The sequence below is a fragment of the Oryctolagus cuniculus genome, chromosome 10 (assembly GCF_051225735.1).
Source record: "Oryctolagus cuniculus isolate XC-2025 breed Fujian yellow rabbit chromosome 10, ASM5122573v1, whole genome shotgun sequence".
Classification (NCBI taxonomy): Eukaryota; Metazoa; Chordata; class Mammalia; order Lagomorpha; family Leporidae; genus Oryctolagus; species Oryctolagus cuniculus.
This window is the reverse complement of record NC_142876.1, coordinates 101311814-101331300: the sequence shown is the minus strand read 5'-3', so window position 1 is coordinate 101331300 and position 19487 is coordinate 101311814. Positions and strand designations below refer to the sequence as shown.

The window sequence follows — 19487 nt, the reverse complement described above, 5'->3', positions numbered from 1 at the left end:
TGGCTTCAGATCAGCCCAGCTCCAGCCATTTCAGCCATCTGGGGAGTAAAGCACTGGAAGAAACATCTCTCTCTCTCTCTGCCTCTGCCTTTCTTACTCCACCTTTCAAATAAATATTTTTTTTGTAAAGTACATTGAAATATCTATTCAGAACTTGTGTTTCATTTTATCTAGGTCTGTGTTGGGACAGTATTTGATGTTTGATGTAATTATTCCACCATACATATGGGAATCATATTTTCTGATAACACAATGTTAGCATAAAATCTGATAGATCTTCCATCTACTGGTTCACTCTCCAAATGGCTGCAACAGCCAAGTCTGGGCAAATCTGGAGTCAGGAAATGAAATAGCTGTCACTTAAACTGGCATTCCAGTATGGGATATGGATGTCACAAGCTGCATAACACCAACCCCAAGAACTAATCTTAGAAGTAATAGATTGGGGCCGGCGCCACGGCTCACTAGGCTAATCCTCCGCCTTGCGGCGCCGGCACACCAGGTTCTAGTCCCGGTCGGGGCGACAGATTCTGTCCCGGTTGCCCCTCTTCCAGGCCAGCTCTCTGCTGTGGCCCGGGAGTGCAGTGGAGGATGGCCCAAATGCTTGGGCCCTGCACCCCATGGGAGACCAGGATAAGTACCTGGCTCCTGCCATCAGATCAGTGCGGTGCGCCAGCCACAGCATGCCCGCTGTGGCGGCCATTGGAGGGTGAACCAACGGCAAAGGAAGACCTTTCTCTCTCTGTCTCTCTCTCTCACTGTCCACTCTGCCTGTCAAAAAAAATAATAAATTAATTAATTAAGTCATTCATTGTGTCAGGCAAATAAGGATGGAGTTTATTGGTCCTGTCATAAAAGCAGATTACTAATAGGGTGGCAAAAGATAAAGGTCAAAGAGGAAGGAAGGTCAATTTTTTGTTTCATAGATGACTTTGGCCTTTCCCTGGTATTTAGATGAATGAGGATTTGCATATAATTTAATTACAGAAATACCTATTTTTGACACAGAGGTAATGGAAATTTCACCAATGGGATATAAATGTCACTCCTGAAATGTCCTTATTTACATAAAATAAACATTAGTAATCTTTGGGGAAAATACACTATATTAACCTTTTTATTAATTAATTAATTATTTAATTTGTTTGAAAGGCAAAGTTAGAGAGAGAAAGAGATAGGGAGGTGTCTCCCATCTGCTAGTTCATTCCCCAAATGGCCACAAGGGCCATGGCCAGGCCTGGCCAAAGCCAGTAGCTTCATTTGGGTCTTCCACATGGGTTCAGGGGCCCAAGGACCTAAACCATCTTCTGCTGCTTTCCCGGGCATGTTAGCAGGAGCTGGATTAGAAGTGAAGCAATTGGGACTGGAACCAGCACTTCATATGGGATGCCAGCATCCGTGACACTGGCCCCTATATTAACCTTCTTAATTTTCCTCTGTTCTAATAGGGAATAATCATAAAGAATGAATTTTAATGTCTGGAATATCAAAGAAATGCTCAGTATTCCTTCAGGTTCTGGGTAAGTTTTCTGGTTGTATTCTCTGATACTTGTAAGAACCCATGATTTCATAAGAGAATCTCTTCCTATCAGGTTATAGTAATAGAGGTACCCCATACAGTCTCTTCTCTTTCTTTCCTCTGTTACTACTACACCTTCCCTTGCTTGTCTTTTTCCTTCTTTTCATTTTTTGATTATAAAAGTTATGTCAATTCAGATTTGTGTGTTAGCTGAAGAATGACTTTGTTATCAAACACTGTTATCTAGAGACTTGTCCTCTGAGGGTCACAAATGGTCCACCTTCTGGAAATTTATTTCAGTTTGGGTGGCTTCTATTCAAATAGCAAGGAACAAAGTCAAGACAACGTTAAGATTCATGTTTAATTGTGTAGGGTAATTTGTAGGCACTGTGATTTTAAAGCCTCTTTAGTGACCACAAGGCTCATGGAGATATTGTTCCTGCTACTACTGCACTGAAGTACTTAAATTGGTATTCACCAGCCTGAAATAAGCAGCCATTGCCAACTTGGTAGGTATGTTCCAGAAGTGGTGAATATTTAAGGGATTTCTAATTGCTTTGGTTATGTTTTTATCATAGTGTCATCTCTTGTCTCTTTCCTTCCTATACCCTTCCTGAAGCAAGTTATTCATTTCTCAAGACCTAGAGCATTATTCTCTTTATTTCTCAATAAGAAAAAGGTGCTTAGAAGTCAAAAAGAGTAGGGAAAATATCTTTAATTCCAGATCACAGCTTTAAGACATAAATCCTACATAATTTCAATAGGCTTACAGATCTGGGTTTTTTAAACCCAGCTAATTATTCTCTTTGTCCCAAGAGCAAAGTCAGAGAACTATTTTGAGCAGTGATTATACAACCCATATTATAATACATGCATGCAGTCCATTACCTATGAGTGAAAATAATTGTCCTTCTCTATGCTGAACTATTAAGTTTCTTTTGTTTTATTAATAGTATTTTTGCTTGTACCAATTTATAAACAGATTTTTTGTTTTTATAAAATGAAACTTCCTTTGGCTTAGAATATGTACTAATGTGCTATCTAATTACTTTTAACATTTAGAAAAGGAATTATTTCTGTGTACATGTGTTAATGAAAAACAGAATATTTTAAAATGAATAGTTGTGAATGATGATTTCATGTGTTCGGAATTTTGTTCAACTGATACACTTGTTTAATTCCAGAAATACTAAAGCATCTGTCTCGAATAATAATCAGACTGATTATTCCAGTCTCAGTGATTCGCAATTCCTCTTCGGATCTCAATTCTGTCCAGAAAATTCAGAGACTCTGTCAGCACCTTTGGACTTTGGTGCACACTTAAGACAGCAAAAACAATCACAACAGAATTCTTTGGATGTAAGTCTGATTTCCAGAATTTTTCTACATGTATTTATAGTCATTGTGGATATAAGCTATGAAAATGATCACTCTGTTGGAATATTTTTGAGAACTGTGCATCTCTAAAGATTATTCTCTTAAATGGATTTGTTCTTTATTGATGACTCATTTCTGAAGTGGAAAAAATACTTGTATTTCAGTTTCTTCTAATACTAGAGCAACATAGAAAGTGTCAACCCCTTGACCATTCCTATGGTGAGGCAAATATTTCATGACATTTCCCAAGACTGGTCATACTATTATTTGCAAAAATTTCATAAGAAAAAAGAATTTTCATAAAATAGGAAAAAAGTAAAATACATTTTAAAATTTTTATTTACTTATTTTTTAGTTTGTGCAGGGGATTATATCTTTTTCTTTAAAAAATTTGGTGGGGCTGGTGCTGTGGCATAGTGAGTAAAGCTGCTAGTGCCAGCATCCCATGTGGGCACCAGTTCAAGTCCCAGCTTCTCCATTTCCAATCCAACTCTGTGCTTTGGCCTGGGAAAGCAGTAGATGGCCCAAGTCCTAGGGCTCCTGCACCTGCATGGGAGACCCAGAAGAAGGTCCTTGCTCCTGGCTTTGGACTGGCCTAGCTCCAGCCATTGCAGCCATTTGGGGAGTGAACCAGCAAATGGAGGACCTCTCTCCCTCTGTCTGTAACTCTACCTCTCAAATAAATAAATAAATAAATATCTCTTAAAAATTTTTGGGAGGTGGGCGCTGTGGTGCAGCCAGTTAAACTATTGCTTGGGAAAATTGAATCACGTATCAGAGTGCTTAGGATTGAGTCTTGCCTCTGTTTCCAATCCAGCTTTCTGCTAATGGGCTCCCTGAGAGGCAACAGGTAATCATTCAAATATTTGGATTCCCTGCCACCTAATTGGGAGACGCAGAGAGAACCAGGCTCCTGACTTTAGCCTGGCCTAGCCCCAACTGCAGTAGGCATTTGAAAAGTGAACCAGGCCGGCGCCGCGGCTCACTAGGCTAATCCTCCGCCTTGCGGAGCCGGCACACCGGGTTCTAGTCCCCGTTGGGGCAATGGATTCTGTCCCGGTTGCCCCTCTTCCAGGCCAGCTCTCTGCTGTGGCCAGGGAGTGCAGAGGAGGATGGCCCAAGTGCTTGGGCCCTGCACCCCATGGGAGACCAGGATAAGTACCTGGCTCCTGCCATCGGATCAGCGCGGTGCGCCGGCTGCAGCACGCCAGCTGCAGTAGCCATTGGAGGGTGAACCAACGGCAAAGGAAGACCTTTCTCTCTGTCTCTCTCTCTCTCTCACTGTCCACTCTGCCTGTCGGAAAAAAAAAGAAAAAAAAAGACTTATTTGAAAGCCAGAGTCAGATAGAGAGAGGAAGAGAAAGAGAGAGAGGGACCTTTCATCCACTGGTTTACTCCCCAAATGACTCCAACATCTAGAGCTGGGTCAGGCAGAAGCCAAGAGCTTCTTGTTGGCCACTCACATGGATACAGGGGCCCAAGCGCTTGAGCTATCTTCCAGTGCTTTCCCAGGTGCATTTAGCAGGGAGCTGGATCAGAGGCAGAGCAGCTTGGACTTGAACTGGCATCCATATGGGACTCTGGTGTAGCAGGAGTGGCTTCACCCACTATGCCACAATGCCAGCCCATGTGAAAATTTTAACGCATCATCTCAAATACATCATAATTTTGTTATCTTTAAATTTATGAAGGTGATTTTAAGCTGTTTTGCTGACATTTTAAATATCTCTAGGGCTGGTAAGGCAGAACTTATATGGATAAGAAGAGTAGCTTTTTTGTATATACAAAAAATAAAAAAAAATTACATGCTGTATTTAACATTGTTTGTGCTTAAATTTTACTATTATACAGAAAACAGTGAATGCTATATCTTTATCTGTGAAATGCTATATTTTTATTGTTATTACTTAACAGAGTGAACCTAGTATTTTTACAAAGTACCAGACAAAACCCCAGCTGTTTGGAGGCAATGCAAAAGATGGAGATTTATTTCCTCTTCCTTTGCCAGTTGGAAAATCAAAAGGCCTCTTGGAACAGTTTGAGGAAAAAAAGAAAACAGCAAAAGATAAATGTGACAGGTATGCAAACCTTTCAAGTAATTGAGACACCGCATCTCTTCTGAAGAAAACACAAAATAGAGTGTGAATAAGCAAATAACTGAACTTCAGCATAATGCCATATGTTAGCAATGGTTCTCCACTGAAACAGAATAGAATGTATATGTGTGCATGTGTGCGTGCGTGTGTGTGTGTAGTATGGATAGAGACAAAGATTTATTATTTCAAATGCCAAGAAATCCTACCGGGCCGGCGCCGTGGCTCACTTGGCTAATCCTCCACCTGCGGCGCCAGCACCCCGGGTTCTAGTCCCGGTTGGGGCGCCAGATTCTGTTCCGGTTGCTCCTCTTCTAGTCCAGCTCTCTGCTGTGGCCTGGGAAGGCAGTGGAGGATGGCCCAAGTGTCTTGGACCCTGCACCTGTGTGGGAGACCAGGAGGAAGCACCTGGCTCCTGGCTTCGGATCTGCGCAAGCGCGCCGGCTGTGGCTGCCATTTGCAGGGTGAACCAACGGAAAAAATGAAGACCTTTCTCTCCCTCTCTAACTCTGCCTGTCAAAAAAAAAAAGGAAGGAGTGAGAGTGGGAGGGAGGGTACAGTGGGAAGTATCACTATGCTCCTGAGTCTGTATATATGAAATAAATTTTATTCACTTATAATTTTTTTAAATTTTGCCCTCTAATTTAGTTACTTTTCAGTTCATTGGGATTAGGAAGTTAAACAACATTATTTACTTTAGGGTCAAGAATATAATGCATAAAATCTTTTTTTTAAGATTTATATGTTTATTTGAAAGGCAAAGTCACAGAGACAGAGAAGGAGAGACAGAGAAAGATCTTTCATCCATTGGTTCACTCTCCAAATGACCGCAATGTCTGGGGCTGGGCCCTTCTGAAGCCAGGAACTTCTTCTAGGTCTCCCACGTAGGCACAGGGGCCTATGGGCTTTGAACATCCTCAGCTGCTTTCCCAGCCACATTAGCAGGGAGCTGAACCAGAAGTGGAGCAGCCAGGACTCAAAGAGGCGCCCATGTGGGATGCTGGTGCCACAAGCAGTGGCTTTACCTGCAACACCACAGCACTGGCTCCAAATGCATAAATTCTTAAATTATGATTTTCTCCCTTTGAAGTATTGGTATTTTTAGAGCTATACCCTGAATTTTGCATATATTCTCATTAGTTTGTGTGATTATGTATATAATTTTAATTTTTTCATTTATTTATAAGGCAGAGAGGCATAGACAGACAGACAGACACACAGAACACACACAGACAGACAGACACACACACATAAAGAGAGAGAGAGAGATCATTCACTCCCCAAATGTCCACAACAGCCAGGAAATCCATCTGGGTCTCCTACCTTTGTAGCAAAGACTCAAGTACTTCAGCCATCACTCGCTGCTTCCCAGGCATGTTAGCAGAGAGCTGGCTCAGAAGCAGAGTAGCCAAGATTCTAACCAGCACTTAGATATTTTATAGTCAAAACAATAGTAATACTAAGATGTTGTGAGAAATGGCCTCACTCAGGAAGAACAGCCAAAGTGAGACTTTTCTATTAGCAGTCTTGCAAGGTAAAGTGTCTGGTAAGTAGGCAGGCAAACCAGGTGCAGGATCATGAAGAAATTTATTCCCTAGGACTCAGGTCCCTCCCCCAGTTCCTCATTGGCTGAGTTCCACCGGGTTACAATCTTCACGGTATTTGCATCAGCTGTTTTGGCTGCTCCCAACAACTTGTTTGCCTAAGAACTTTTCAGGTGTATTTAACCTAGCTGTTTTGCTAGCTAACTATTTGCAACTTCCCGCACATCTGTAAGCTCTTATGCTAGCTAGTTGTCTACTCACAGCTGAACACCTTACTTTGAAAAGGAACCAGGGGGCCAGTGCTGTGGCGTAGCAGGTAAAGCCACCGCCTGCAGTGCCGGCATCCCATATGGACAGCGGTTCAAGTCCCGGCTGTTCCACAGCTCTCTGCTATGGCCTGGGAAAGCAGTAGAAGATGGCCCAAGTCATTGGGCCCCTGCACCCACGTGGGAGACCTGGAAGAAGCTTCTGGCTCCTGGCTCCGGATCACAGCCAATTGGGGAGTGAACCGACAGATGGAAGACCTCTCTCCCTCTCTCTCTGTCTGTCTCTCCTTCTCTGTGTAACTCTGACTTTCAAATAAGTAAATAAATCTTTAAAAAATAAAACCAAATATTTACTTCTCACAGATGTGACCAGGAATTTTTTTTTTTTTTTTTTGACAGGCAGAGTGGACAGTGAGAGAGAGAGAGAGAGACAGAGAGAAAGGTCTTCCTTTTGCCGTTGGTTCACCCTCCAATGGCCGCCACGGCTGGCGCGCTTCGGCCGGCACACCGCGCTGATCCGAAGCAGGAGCCAGGTGCTTATCCTGGTCTCCCATGTGGTTGCAGGGCCCAAGCACTTGGGCCATCCTCCTCTGCACTCCTGGGCCACAGCAGAGAGCTAGCCTGGAAGAGGGGCAACCGGGACAGAATCTGTTGCCCCAACCGGGACTAGAACCTGGTGTGCCAGCGCCACTAGGTGGAGGATTAGCCTATTGAGCCGTGGCACCGGCCGAGACCAGGAATTTTGGACTACCAGAAAAAAGCCACTACCTTCTGAAGTCAATATTGCCATAAAAAATAAAAACTGATCGTTTTCCAACCTGGTAACCACTTGAATTGCTACAATTTAACATGCAAAATTGATTTTATTTATTATATATATTTAAAAAACAGTTACATAGATCAATTCTTTTTCTTCTTCTTCTTTTTTTTTTTTTTTTTCCGACAGGCAGAGTGGACAGTGAGAGAGAGAGAGAGACAGAGAGAAAGGTCTTCCTTTTGCCGTTGGTTCACCCTCCAATGGCCGCTGTGGCCAGCGCGCTGCAGCCGGTGCACCGCGCTGATCCGATGGCAGGAGCCAGGTACTTATCCTGGTCTCCCATGGGGTGCAGGGCCCAAGTACTTGGGCCATCCTCCACTGCACTCCCTGGCCACAGCAGAGAGCTGGCCTGGAAGAGGGGCAACCGGGACAGAATCCGTCACCCCGACCGGGACTAGAACCTGGTGTGCCGGCTCCGCAAGGCGGAGGATTAGCCTAGTGAGCCGCGGCGCCGGTCAGATCAATTCTTTTTTAAGGTTTTATTAATTTGAGAGGTAGAGTTACAGAAAGAGAGAGGGAGAGACAGAGAGAAAGGTCTTTCCTGCACTGGTTCACTCCTCAAATGGCTGCAATGGCTGGAGTTGGGCCAATCCGAAGCCAGGAGCCAGGAGCTTCCTCTGGGTCTCCCATGAGGGTGCATGGGCCCAAGGACTTCAGTCATCTTCTGCTTCCCCAGGCCATAGCAGAGAGCAAAATCAGAAGTGGAGCAGCTGGGACTCGAACCGGTGGCCACATGGGAGGCCGGCATTGCAGGCCAGGGCTTTAACTCGCTGTGCCACAGCATGGGCTCCAGGGTGCACATTTAACAAGATTCAGAAGCATAACCAAGGGCCAGCACTGTGGCATAGCAGGTTAAGCTGCTGCCTGCAGCACTGGCATCCTATATGCTGGTTAGATTCCTGGCTGCTCCACTTCCAATCCAGCTCCCTGCTTCTGTACCAGGGAAAGCAGCAGAAGATGGACCAAGTGCTTGGGCCCCTGCACCCACATAAGAAACCTGGTAAAAGCTCCTGGCTTTGGTCTGACTCAGCTCCAGCCTCTGCAGCCATTTGAGGGGTAAACCAGCTGATGGAGGATCTCTGTCTCTGTCTCTCTGTAACTCTGCCTTTCAAATAACATATATGTATGGCCGGTGCCGCGGCTCACTAGGCTAATCCTCCGCCTTGCGGCGCCGGCATAGCAGGTTCTAGTCCCGGTCGGGGCGACAGATTCTGTCCCGGTTGCCCCTCTTCCAGGCCAGCTCTCTGCTCTGGCCCGGGAGTGCAGTGGAGGATGGCCCAAGTGCTTGGGCCCTGCACCCCATGGGAGACCAGGAGAAGCACCTGGCTCCTGCCTTCGGATCGGCGCAGTGCGCTGGCCGCAGTGCGTCAGCCGTGGCGGCCATTGGAGGGTGAACCAACGGCAAAAGGAAGACCTTTCTCTCTCTCTCTCTCTCTCTCTCACTGCCCACTCTGCCTGTCAAAAAAATATGTGTGTATATATATATATATATGTATGTATGTATATATGTATGTGTGTGTGTGTATATATATATATATATATATATATATTTAAAGAATCATGGCCAGGACATGAACCCAGACAATCTGATATGGAATGATAGCATCCTAACAGTGTCTTAACTGTTGAGGCAAATGCCTGTCCCAAACTGGATTTTTAAAAGAAAAAGAGTGATTTGCCTTGGAAATGGTCACAAAAATGTCTATATTTTTCTTTTCTTCTGATTGAGCACTAAGGTTTCTCAAATTTGAATCTCCAAGTCTGACCAGTGTTTTGATCCTCAATTCGATAGAAACCTGCTAGATTTATGCTATCAGTTCTGTTACATATTGCTTTAATGTGTCCCAAGCATTTGCTTTCTTTTTTCCTTTCCCATTCTAGTGAGACTCTATACAACTTTGTTTCCAATGTCAGAGAAAGCATTCACAAGGTAAGTATGGTTATATTCCAAGGACCTCTGACATCTTACATTTTAAGAAGTTAAATGAATTCACTAGCTTTACTTCATATAGAAGAGCAATCCTTTTTTTTTTTTTTTTAAAGATTATTTATTTGAAAGGGAGAGTTACAGAGAGAGAGAGAGAGAGAGAGAGAGAGAGATTTTCCATCCACTGGTTCACTCCCCAAATGGCCAGGGCTGGGCCAGGCTGAAGCCAGGGGCTTCATCCAGGTCTCCCACATGGATACAGAGGCCCAATTACTCGGACCACCTTCCACTGTTTTCCCAGGTGCATTACCGGGGAGTTAGATTGGAAGTGGAGCAACTGGGACTTGAATGGCACCCATGTGAGATGCAGACATCACAGGCAGCAGCTTAACCCACTATGCTGCAATGCTGGCTTCCAGAATAACCATCTTTATTTACGCTTTTTATCACTTAATGACAATTCTCCGGGTTAGTAAAGTAAAGCAATAGTCTGAATTCTTTCTTTTCTTTGGGGTTTTTAGTTGCAGACATCTGTGGAAAAGTCTGAGGAACATCTCACTATAAGAAGTCAGTCTATTCTGGATTCTTTGGAGACTGTGGCCAAGACATGTGAGTGCCTCATGTCTGAGGTTATCAGCTGAGAGCGCTGGAGAGTGGTGACCGTGAACTTTTTGACTCCACCCATATTTCCAGTGGTGAAGTTCCATGTTTCAGAGAGGGTGGATAGATAAGGTTAGCCCTGAAGGGTGAGCTGGGGATGCAGCCCACCTCTGTGTGGCAAGACCTTCACCCCACGCCTTTTGTGCAGCATTGACCCTCCGTCCTGCTGCCTCAGGGCAGGTAGCTCTCCAAGTTTCTCATCTCACTGCCTCAGGTGAATTGGCAGTATTCCAGAGTGATATGCTGTGCAGGTTGTGGCGACACTGCCCCCTTGGGAGACAGAAGTGCTCCAGTGGGAGCAAGCATTTGCACAGAAGCCACTTGGGATGTGTGCATCCCACATCAGAGCGCCTGGTTCAAGTCCTGGCTCCTCCACTCCCAATCCAGCTTCCTGTTAATGCTGCCTGGGAGGCAGCAGATGATGGTTCAAGTACTTGACTGCTTGCCACTCACATAGGAGATTCTGATGGAGTTCCAGTCTCCTAGCTTTTGTCTTGCCCAGTCTAGGCTGTAGTGGACATTTGGGGAGTGCACCAACAGATGAAAGATCTCTTTCTCTGGGGTCAGCATCGTTAAGCCACCACCTGTGAAATCAGCATTTCATATGAGCACCAGTTTGCATCCTGGCTGTTCTGCTCCTAATCTAGATCCCTGCTAATGTGTCTGGAAAAGCAGCAGAAAATGGCCTGAGTTCTTGAGCTCCTGCCACCCACTAGGGAGTACCAGATGGAGTTCTTGGCTCCTGGTTTCAGTTTGGCTGATGTGGCCATTTGGGGAGTGAACCCGTGAATGAAAGATTTCTCTCTCTGTATCTCCCTCTTTCTCTGTAACTCTACCTTTAAAATAAATAAGTAAAGTTTTTAAGAAGAAATAAAGATATTATTCTGTCTCTCTCTCTGCCTTTCAGATAAAATGACAATAAATAATTTTTAAACATGTATTTGAGAGTCAAAGCTACAGACACAGAGAGGGGGAGAGAGAGAGGTCTTCCATCCGCTGGCTCATTCTCCAAATGGCTGTAGTGGCTGGAGATGGGCTGATCCAAAACCAGGAACCAGGAGCTTCTTTCAGGTTTCCCACATGGGTGCAGGGGCCCATTTTTCACTGCTTTCCCAGACCATAAGCAGAGAGCTGGATTGGAAGAGGAGTAGCCGGGACAAGAACCAGTGCCTATATGAGATGCTGGCACTGCTGGCTGAGGCTTAGTGCCAGCCCCAATAAATACATTTTTAAAAGAAAAAGAAATACACCAGTTACCCACTGTTTTTCTTGCTGCCTTGGTTTCATTGAGAGCTGTGGTATAGTGAAATGCAACATCATTCTCAATTTCTATTATAGTTTGTGCTTGTCAAATCCCCTACTCCCACCAATTAGTGATTTACATTTATATGAAACCATTGTCCTAGCCCTTGTAAACAAGAGAGCCAATGCACAGAGCTCCATAGGCACATATCTCTCTAGAATCACCAGTTTCTCAGCAAAATACTAAGCTGATGACTCCGCATCTGTAATTGTTTGCATTTGTCTCTGTGTTTATTTTTTATTTTAAACACATTGAAGTCAACTTATTCAAATGCCATGGAATAGACTGCTCATGATTTACAAAAATTAATGCCTCTGTGTGGCTGGAAAATTAATCCCCATCTGTCTGCAAAGAAGCACTGTACTGTCTGTTGTCTTCCAACCCGGTATCCCACACACAGGGCAACTGTGCATCTGTTTAGAAACTGGTTCTGGAATCCTAGGACTGCTACCCCCACAAGATGTGATAAGGCAAAGAGCAGAAGCAAATCAAGAACCCTTCCTATGTGCAATGTGATAGAATAACTCATTTGTAAGTGCCCAAGGAAATCACTCTGTTTTGGTCTACATTTAAAACTGGGTGAAGGACAAAAAGGAGGATTACAGCAAAAGTGTGGCCTTTGAGTCCCAGAAAAGAGAATTTAAGTGCTCAAGTTTACAATACAAGATCAAGGCAGAGAGAGGACTAGAACCAAATGTGGCTTACAGTAGACACAGGGATCCTAATCTGTTGTTCTTGATGGTTCCTTAATTTTCATTTTAAAAAAGATGTATTCATTTGAATAGCAGAGTAACAGAGAGAGAGGGAGAGAAATAGAGAGATCTTCCATCTTATGTTTCACCCCTGAAATGCCCTCAACAGCCAGGGTTGGGCCAGGCTGAAGCCAAGAAAGAGCCAGGAACTCCATCCAGGTCTCACATGGGTGTCAGGTGCCCAAGCACTTGGAAAATAGACATTGTTCAGAATATGGAAATGGATTTAAATGTCATTTTTACATAAAAGCTAAAAATATCAAATGTTTATTGTCAAAAGAGAAATGAAGTGTTTTCTGGAGCACATGTGTGTGCAGGCACACACCCATCTTGTATCTATAATTTATACACAGAGAAGCACATTATCAATGCAAAATTCCAAAAGCAGCTGATGTTAATCCAGGAAGTAGAGCTATGGTGTGTGTGGAAAATATTTTATTATTTTTTCATTGTATGTCTATTTTTTTCTGTTTTGGGTTGTATTCATAGCCAAGATTTTTTAACACTTTTTATTTTTATTTTATTTATTTATTTATTTATTGAGAGGTAGAGTTGCAGAGAGAGGGAGAGACAGAGAGAAAGATCTTTCCTGCACTGGTTCTCTCCCCAAATGGCTGCAATGGCCAGAGCCGGGCCAATCCAAAGCCAGGAGCCAGGCGCCAGGGGCCAGAAGCTTCTTCTGGGTCTCCCACATAGGTGCAGGGGCCCAAGCACTTGGGCCATCTGCTTTCACAGACCATAGCAGAGAGCTGGATCAGAAGAGAAATAGCTGGGACATGAACCGACACCAATATGGGATGCAGGCACCACAGGTAGAGGCTTAGCCTACTACACCACAGTATGGGCCACCAATTTTTTTTTTTTTAAAGATTTGTTTATTTGAAAGAGTTACAGAGAGAGAGGAAAGACTGGCCCAGGCCAAAGCTAGGAGCCAGGATCTTCTTCAGGGTCTCCCACCTGGGTGAGGGGCCCAAGGACTTGGGCCATCTTCCGCTGCTTTCTTAGATATATTAGCAGGGAGCTGGATGGGAAGTGGAGGAGCAGGAACACAGACAGGTTCCCATATGGGATGCTGGCACAGCAGACAGCGACTTAACCTGCTACACCACAGCAGCAGGTCCCTAACTTATTTATTTACTTGAAAAGCAGTTACATAGAGAGAGGGAAAGACAGAGCAAGAGAAATATTCCATCTACTGGTTCACTCCCCAAATGGCTGCAATAGCTGGGGCTGCGCCAGGCTGAAGCAAAGAGCCTGGAACTCCATCCAGGTCTCTCACATGGGTGGTAGGTGCCCAAGCACTTGGGTCATTCTCCATTGCTTTCCCCAGTGCATCTGCGGGGAGCTGGACCAGAAGTGAAGCAGCCAGGCCTCGAACCAGCCCCATATGGCATCCCTGTTGGTGGCTTAACCAGCTATGCTACAATGCCAATCCACTAACTAAAAACTTTAAAAAGAAAAAAAAATGGGTAGATTTTGATACTATTAAGTAATACAAAAACTCAGTAAAGGGGAAGACTCCCAACATATATTTCTGTGGAGACAAAAACAGAATGTGTGGGGCCACGTGCAGATGTTTTCTGAACATTTAATCTAGAATTGAGTGCTGTTAGCCTTTTCCATTCTTTGTTTTTGTGAGAGTTGGTAATGTCCATTGTTGCTAAGAAACATTGCTATTTAGGAACTCTTCTAGGGAAGGATAACTGCTTGTGCTGTCTCCTACAGATATATTTACATGGATGTCTGAAAAAGTGCTGAGTTTAGGGACAGGATGCAGCACATAAGTAGACAACCTCTTTCTAATTGATTGACATGTGGAATTGTGTTCAGAGGAGGAGAAAACTTACTTTCTAAAATATTCTTACTTTCTTAATTGAAGAAGTGAATGTGTTATTATTAAATTGTTTCTTATTTTGCTAAAAGCATTGCTTCATTGTGTAAAAATAACATCAACAAATACAGTATATTGCAACATTAATATAGTACCTTTCTTCACCAGATACTATATAACTAACACAAATGTTATAATAAATCTGTATATTCTATTATTTCCAATGGTAGTTTCATTATTTTGACCTAAATGCAGAGATAGATATAAGCAAGCTACAATATGCTATAAAGCTTAAAGTAACAATGTTATCCTTGAATTATCTATCTTTATAACTAGTTTTTAATAACAATTTCATGAGTTCTGAATATTTTAACTACACCATAGAGCCTGGCCAAAAAAACATAGGATATTGTGATGTAGATGCAGACTGTGTTTATCTGCGATAACTAGAAACTGAAGAGGTATTTTATTCCAGCAGCAGTGTTACCAATAGTTTGTTTTTCCATTGGTATGGCTAAAATTGTTATTTTAAATCTTCTATCTAGCCCTAACTTAGCTGTGCTGACTTAAATTGTTTCATATGGGTTTATTTAGGAACTCCATTTCTGGTCCTCAGTAAATTTTACTTAGGTGTCACAGGATTCTTCTGAATTAGTTCGTCTAGTTCTGAAGAGTTTTTCAGCATGATCTTGACTAGCCAACCATCTTCAGAACATTTATTGGCAAATCCTTATGTTCTGCAAGAGCACTAATTTCAGTTACATCTCCTGATGCTGGAGAATAGAGGCCAGGAGCTGCCTGCACATTTTCCAAAGCACTGAGCAAGTATTTGTTCAGTTTTGTCCCAATTTCAGGCAGACTACGATTAACAACTTCTCCCAAAGCTCCCTGTGCAAAGTTGCTGATTCCCACTGCTCCACTACCATTTCCTGTTGTTTCCCATTAATGTTTTCTCTTCTTTTCTTTCTTTCTTTTTTTTTTCTTGTTAATTTGGGAGTTTGAATGATAGGGGTGGGGAGTGGAGAGAGAGATTTCCATCTGCTGGTTCACTCTCCAGATGGCTGCAATGGCAAGAATGAGCTATGTTGAAGCCAGGAACTAGGAACTGTGCTTTGTTTCATAGAGCTCCTTTCCAAGGTAGAAAAAGAATTTTGAGTTGGTTGTTACAAATCTTTTTTCTCTTTTGCAGGACTCTGAAATATGCCTGAATAAGAAGTAACAGAACTTCTGATCATTTCTAAACTAAATCATGTTGTAGAGCTTTAATATTTTTAGCAGGATTATAGTAGAAATTCTGATTAATTATTTATAAATGGCTAACTAGTTTGTCTCAATGCCATGACTCAATAATCCATCTTTTTCCCACTGATTTTAAAGGTCCATTTTTATTGAGCTCATTTTTAAGAATGCTTATTTATTTTTATAAATACATGACACAGAAAGAGAGAGAGAAATCTACCGTCCACTTGTTCACTTCCCAAATGCCTGCAACGGCTAGGGCTGGGCCAGCCCAAAGTCAGGAACTTAAAACTCTATCAAGATCTCCCGTGTGGGTGGCAGGGGCCCAAACACTTCAGCCATCACCTGCTGTTACCCAGGATGCATTAACAGGAAGCTGGATCAGGAATGGAAGGGCCAGGACTCGAACCGGCACTCCCACATAGGATGTGTGCATCCCACGCAGCAACTTAACTCACAGTGCCACTAGAGAACTTCTGAAATCCATTAACAGTTAGTTGTATAACTACTCATTAACTACCTGTTTTCCCCATAAGATCATTCTTTCAAGGCGGCTTTATCTTTCTTGATCATAATAGTGCCTGACATACAGTATATGTTCCTTAAATATTTGTTGAATAAATGAAAGAGGATCTTCACATGACCTGTAGCCTAGCAAGAGGATGGCAAGAATCACAACAGCCTGTTTGTAAATAAGTCCGTGTGTGTGTGTGTGTGTGTGTGTGTGTAGATCTCCCGAGGCAAAAGAGGGAAGTCAGTATCAGTCCTGAGGTGGTCAGCACACTAGGGCTCAAGTGTAAATAGGTGATAAATAAACAAGCGCCATCAGAATGCTAGAGCACACATGGACAGGGCAGCGAGAAGGACACCAGCGCTGGGTGTGAAATGGTGCTTTCTGAGAGCAGAGGAAGGACTAGGAATTAGCTGGGCTAAGGTGGTGCCTGGGGGAGTGAAGCGGGAGGACTCCAGGCTGAGGAAGCACATGCCCAGATTACTCAGAGAACAAAGCCTCATCTTGTTGGCCAGTTTACAGTTGCCGGCTTCGTCCAGAGCTCAGTGGGATCCCATTGGAGCAGAGACGGTGTCAGCGGGGACATGGTGATGTATACATTTCACAAAGGTCGCTCTGATGACAGGGCCAAGACAAAAAGCTAAGGTCAAGATCGGTTCCGTGGTCGCCAGCAGGTGCTAAGACTGGTTCCGCCTGGCCAGGATCTTCTCAGGGAGGGGAAGAAGAGACTGTGGAGGGAGCCCCCTGGGTGAAGTGGACATAGTCTTGAGCAGGAAAGGCTCGGGTGATCCACGTGGATGTCAGCTCTTCCCTTCCCACCACTGCGTGCCGAGCACCCCATAGTCTCCCCGAGGTGAACTGTTGTTTCGTATTCAGTACAGGAGACTGCACGGACCCAGAGTGACCTGGTGTTTGAGGCAGTGCAGGAGAAAGGCAACACGGAGCAAGCCATCCTTGAGCTGCAGAAGAAATTCGAAGCTGTAAGTGTAAACCCCAACCTCTTTCTTCGAGTGAGTTTTTGATTTTGTTACTAGACTCGGAGAGACACTTCCAAAATTGCAGATTTTCAGCCGAGACCAGAGGCCAGCAGAGTCCCAGGATGCCAGACCAGGGTTTAGCCTAGTTTCCTTCCCCAGGGTTCCCTGGCATGATGGGGCCCTGCTCCCCAGTGTAGCCAAGCTTAGCCTGTGAAGTACCATGTGAGGGGCCACCCATTGTTCTACTGGAACAGCCGTTGGTTTGTTCGCATGTTCTGCTGTGCATTGACTTGTACTACCATCACACTCTTTCTCACTGCCTGTCCCCAGAAACAAGCAGAGATTTTGGAAATGAAGTCCAACCTGAAGCACCTGGAGGTTTTAGTTGCACAGCAGAGTAAGGACTTCCAGCAGCTGTGTGAGCAGCTAGGCCAGCTGAACGTGCCCAGTGTCCTCGCAGAGCTGAAGAGATGGATCTCAGTGCCTCAGGTGCCCAGACACGTGAGAGACAGCACTTCTCAGACGTCGCCACTTCTGGCTCGGAACCTCAGCTTCACCGGGCAGGAACAATATGCCCATGAGGACCCAGTGCCATGGCAGGCCCAGGGCCTCCCTGGTGCGGGGAATCCCAGTAGGGGCTCCTCACAGCCTGGAAAGTTTGATGTCTGGGGTGAGGGGGCCCAGAATGGTGCTCTCCAAGAAGAGGCTGCGCTGCCCGGAGCTCAGCCCCGTGAAGGCAATGGGTGTGCAAAGGACCGAGCAATGCAGCCTCACTCCAACAATCAGGGTGTTAGCAAAAGCCATCCCGAGAACCCTGGCTCCCACATCCCAGGCTACAGGGTTCCTGGCGACAGGGACCAGGTCTCTCAAGGAGCTTCACAGCTCATATCCCTGGACTTAAACACATTTGCAACCAGCATTGAGAATGCCTATCCAAAACACCAAACCAAAAGCATGTCTTCAAGTGACCCATGTGAACAGGTGGTGACAGAACAGAAAGGCAGGGCTATAGAAAGCAGGGGGAAAGGCATGAGGCAGCAGACCAGGAGAGCCTGCAGAGGCAGGCCCATAGCCAGGAAGCAGGAACAGGCCCCAAGTGAGACCCATGCCTTCAAGTCTAAATATCAGAGTCCTCAGCCTCCAGTTTCTGTCCCACAAAGTGGCCCCCTCGGGCAGCAGGAACCCCTTACTCATGTGCTGCCTCTGCAGGGTGTCAGGAGCCCCAGCAAGCCAGTCCGTCCTGTTTTGAGAGGCACAGTCATGCCCACAAAGACAGCGAGGGCAGCACGTGGCAACTGCTTGCAGTTCAACAGGTCCTCTTCCCAAGACAACAGCCTGCTTTCAGGCAGTTCCCAGGGGGACCACCAGATGAGCTGGTTCAGTGACCTGAGCCTTGGACGTTCAGAGCCGCCTCTGCACAAGGAGCCAGGGAAGCATTTTCTCTATGACCTGGGATTTGATAGCAGTGATGATGGCTTCTGACCGGCCCGGAGCACCTTTAGCTGTATATTGCTCTCACCTAGAAAGACAAAATGCTAGACACTTGGGCTGACCATCAGCAGAAACTCCCTGAAGCTTGCTTGGGACTCTCAGGGTCAGGGGCTCTGCTGCGGTGAGGTTAATGGAGAGCAAGGGCAAGTGCGGGTAGCAGGTGCCGCCCATGACAAAGACATAAGGAGTAAGTACATCTGTGTTTGTTGGAATGAAACGTGAAGTCGTGGTGATGAGAGCCGAGGCAGCAGCGTGGTGTGGGTCACCAGGAGGAGAGTGGCTGTACTCCGGCAGAGGGCACTCAGGTGAGGAGCACTGGCTTCCTATGGAACTGTGGAGCATGAGGGCTCTCACAAAAGCTGTTGCTGTGGCAGCCTGACTCCCAAACACAATCTGGGTCCCCAACATATTCTCTGCACATGACCGGTGTCTTTCTGGGCCTCAGTATTTTTTTTCCTTCCTATTTTATCCACTAATGCTGGCAAAGCATCTGCATTTTTTGATCAGTGGCTGTATCATATTCTCGTGAACAGAGAGTGTTAAAGCTACCAATGAATGGGAAGCAACATGCACAAAATAGACGCCAAAGGTACCCTGTCCACAAGCCACATGAGCCCATTTTGTCTTCCTGGTGATTTAAAACCCTGTTCTTTCTAAGCTAACAGCAGCGTCTGTGGGCCCTGTCTTGTTGCTGGAGAGCAGTAGGCTTATGTGAAACTTTGGCTTTCCATTTACAGCTTGGTGAAGCTTTTAATTTTTGTAACATACATGTGTTTCTTTTGTAATACAAATAACTTACTACAAATAAAGATAAGTCCTTGAAAATCTTTATCTTTTTCTTTCACTGAGGTTATTGAACAGATCTCTCAGTTCGGTTCTTTGGAGAAATCAAATAGATAAGATGCAGCCCATCTTCTTATTCTCCAAGTCTCTCAAAAGATGATTCTCATTTATTTGAAAGGCGGAGTGACACAGAGAATGAAAGTGAGATCTTCCATCTGCTGGTTCACTCCCCAAATGGCCACAACAGCTGGGGCTGGGCCAGGCTGGAGCCAGGAGCCAGGAGCTCCATCCGGGGCATCTTATCCACTGCTCCTCAGGTGTATTGTGAGGGAGCCAAATTCAGAGTGGAGTAGCCAGGACTGCAACTGGCACTCAGATATGAGACGTGGGCATCCCA

The 19487-nt window shown here is 44.8% G+C and overlaps 1 protein-coding gene across 1 annotated transcript; it reads left to right on the top strand.

Annotated features, from left to right (window-relative positions):
- The first annotated feature begins 1445 nt into the window (after nucleotides 1-1445).
- On the top strand, nucleotides 1446-19226 carry IHO1 (interactor of HORMAD1 1). Its single transcript, XM_017343815.4, has 7 exons — nucleotides 1446-1520; nucleotides 2704-2878; nucleotides 4811-4974; nucleotides 9498-9546; nucleotides 10065-10152; nucleotides 16716-16819; nucleotides 17147-19226. The coding sequence occupies exons 1-7, from the start codon at nucleotides 1465-1467 to the stop codon at nucleotides 18296-18298; spliced, it is 1788 nt and encodes a 595-aa protein (XP_017199304.2). The 5' UTR covers nucleotides 1446-1464; the 3' UTR covers nucleotides 18299-19226.
- Nucleotides 19227-19487: the final 261 nt, after the last annotated feature.

Bases quoted from the DNA above. Each gene is read 5' to 3' on its own strand.
- IHO1 (XM_017343815.4), top strand. From the start codon at position 1,465: ATGAATTTTAATGTCTGGAATATCAAAGAAATGCTCAGTATTCCTTCA. The intron at 1,521-2,703 runs GTAAGTTTTCTG...GTTTAATTCCAG, and splicing joins AGTATTCCTTCAGGTTCTGG to AAATACTAAAGCATCTGTCT. The intron at 9,547-10,064 runs GTAAGTATGGTT...TGGGGTTTTTAG, and splicing joins TCAGAGAAAGCATTCACAAG to TTGCAGACATCTGTGGAAAA.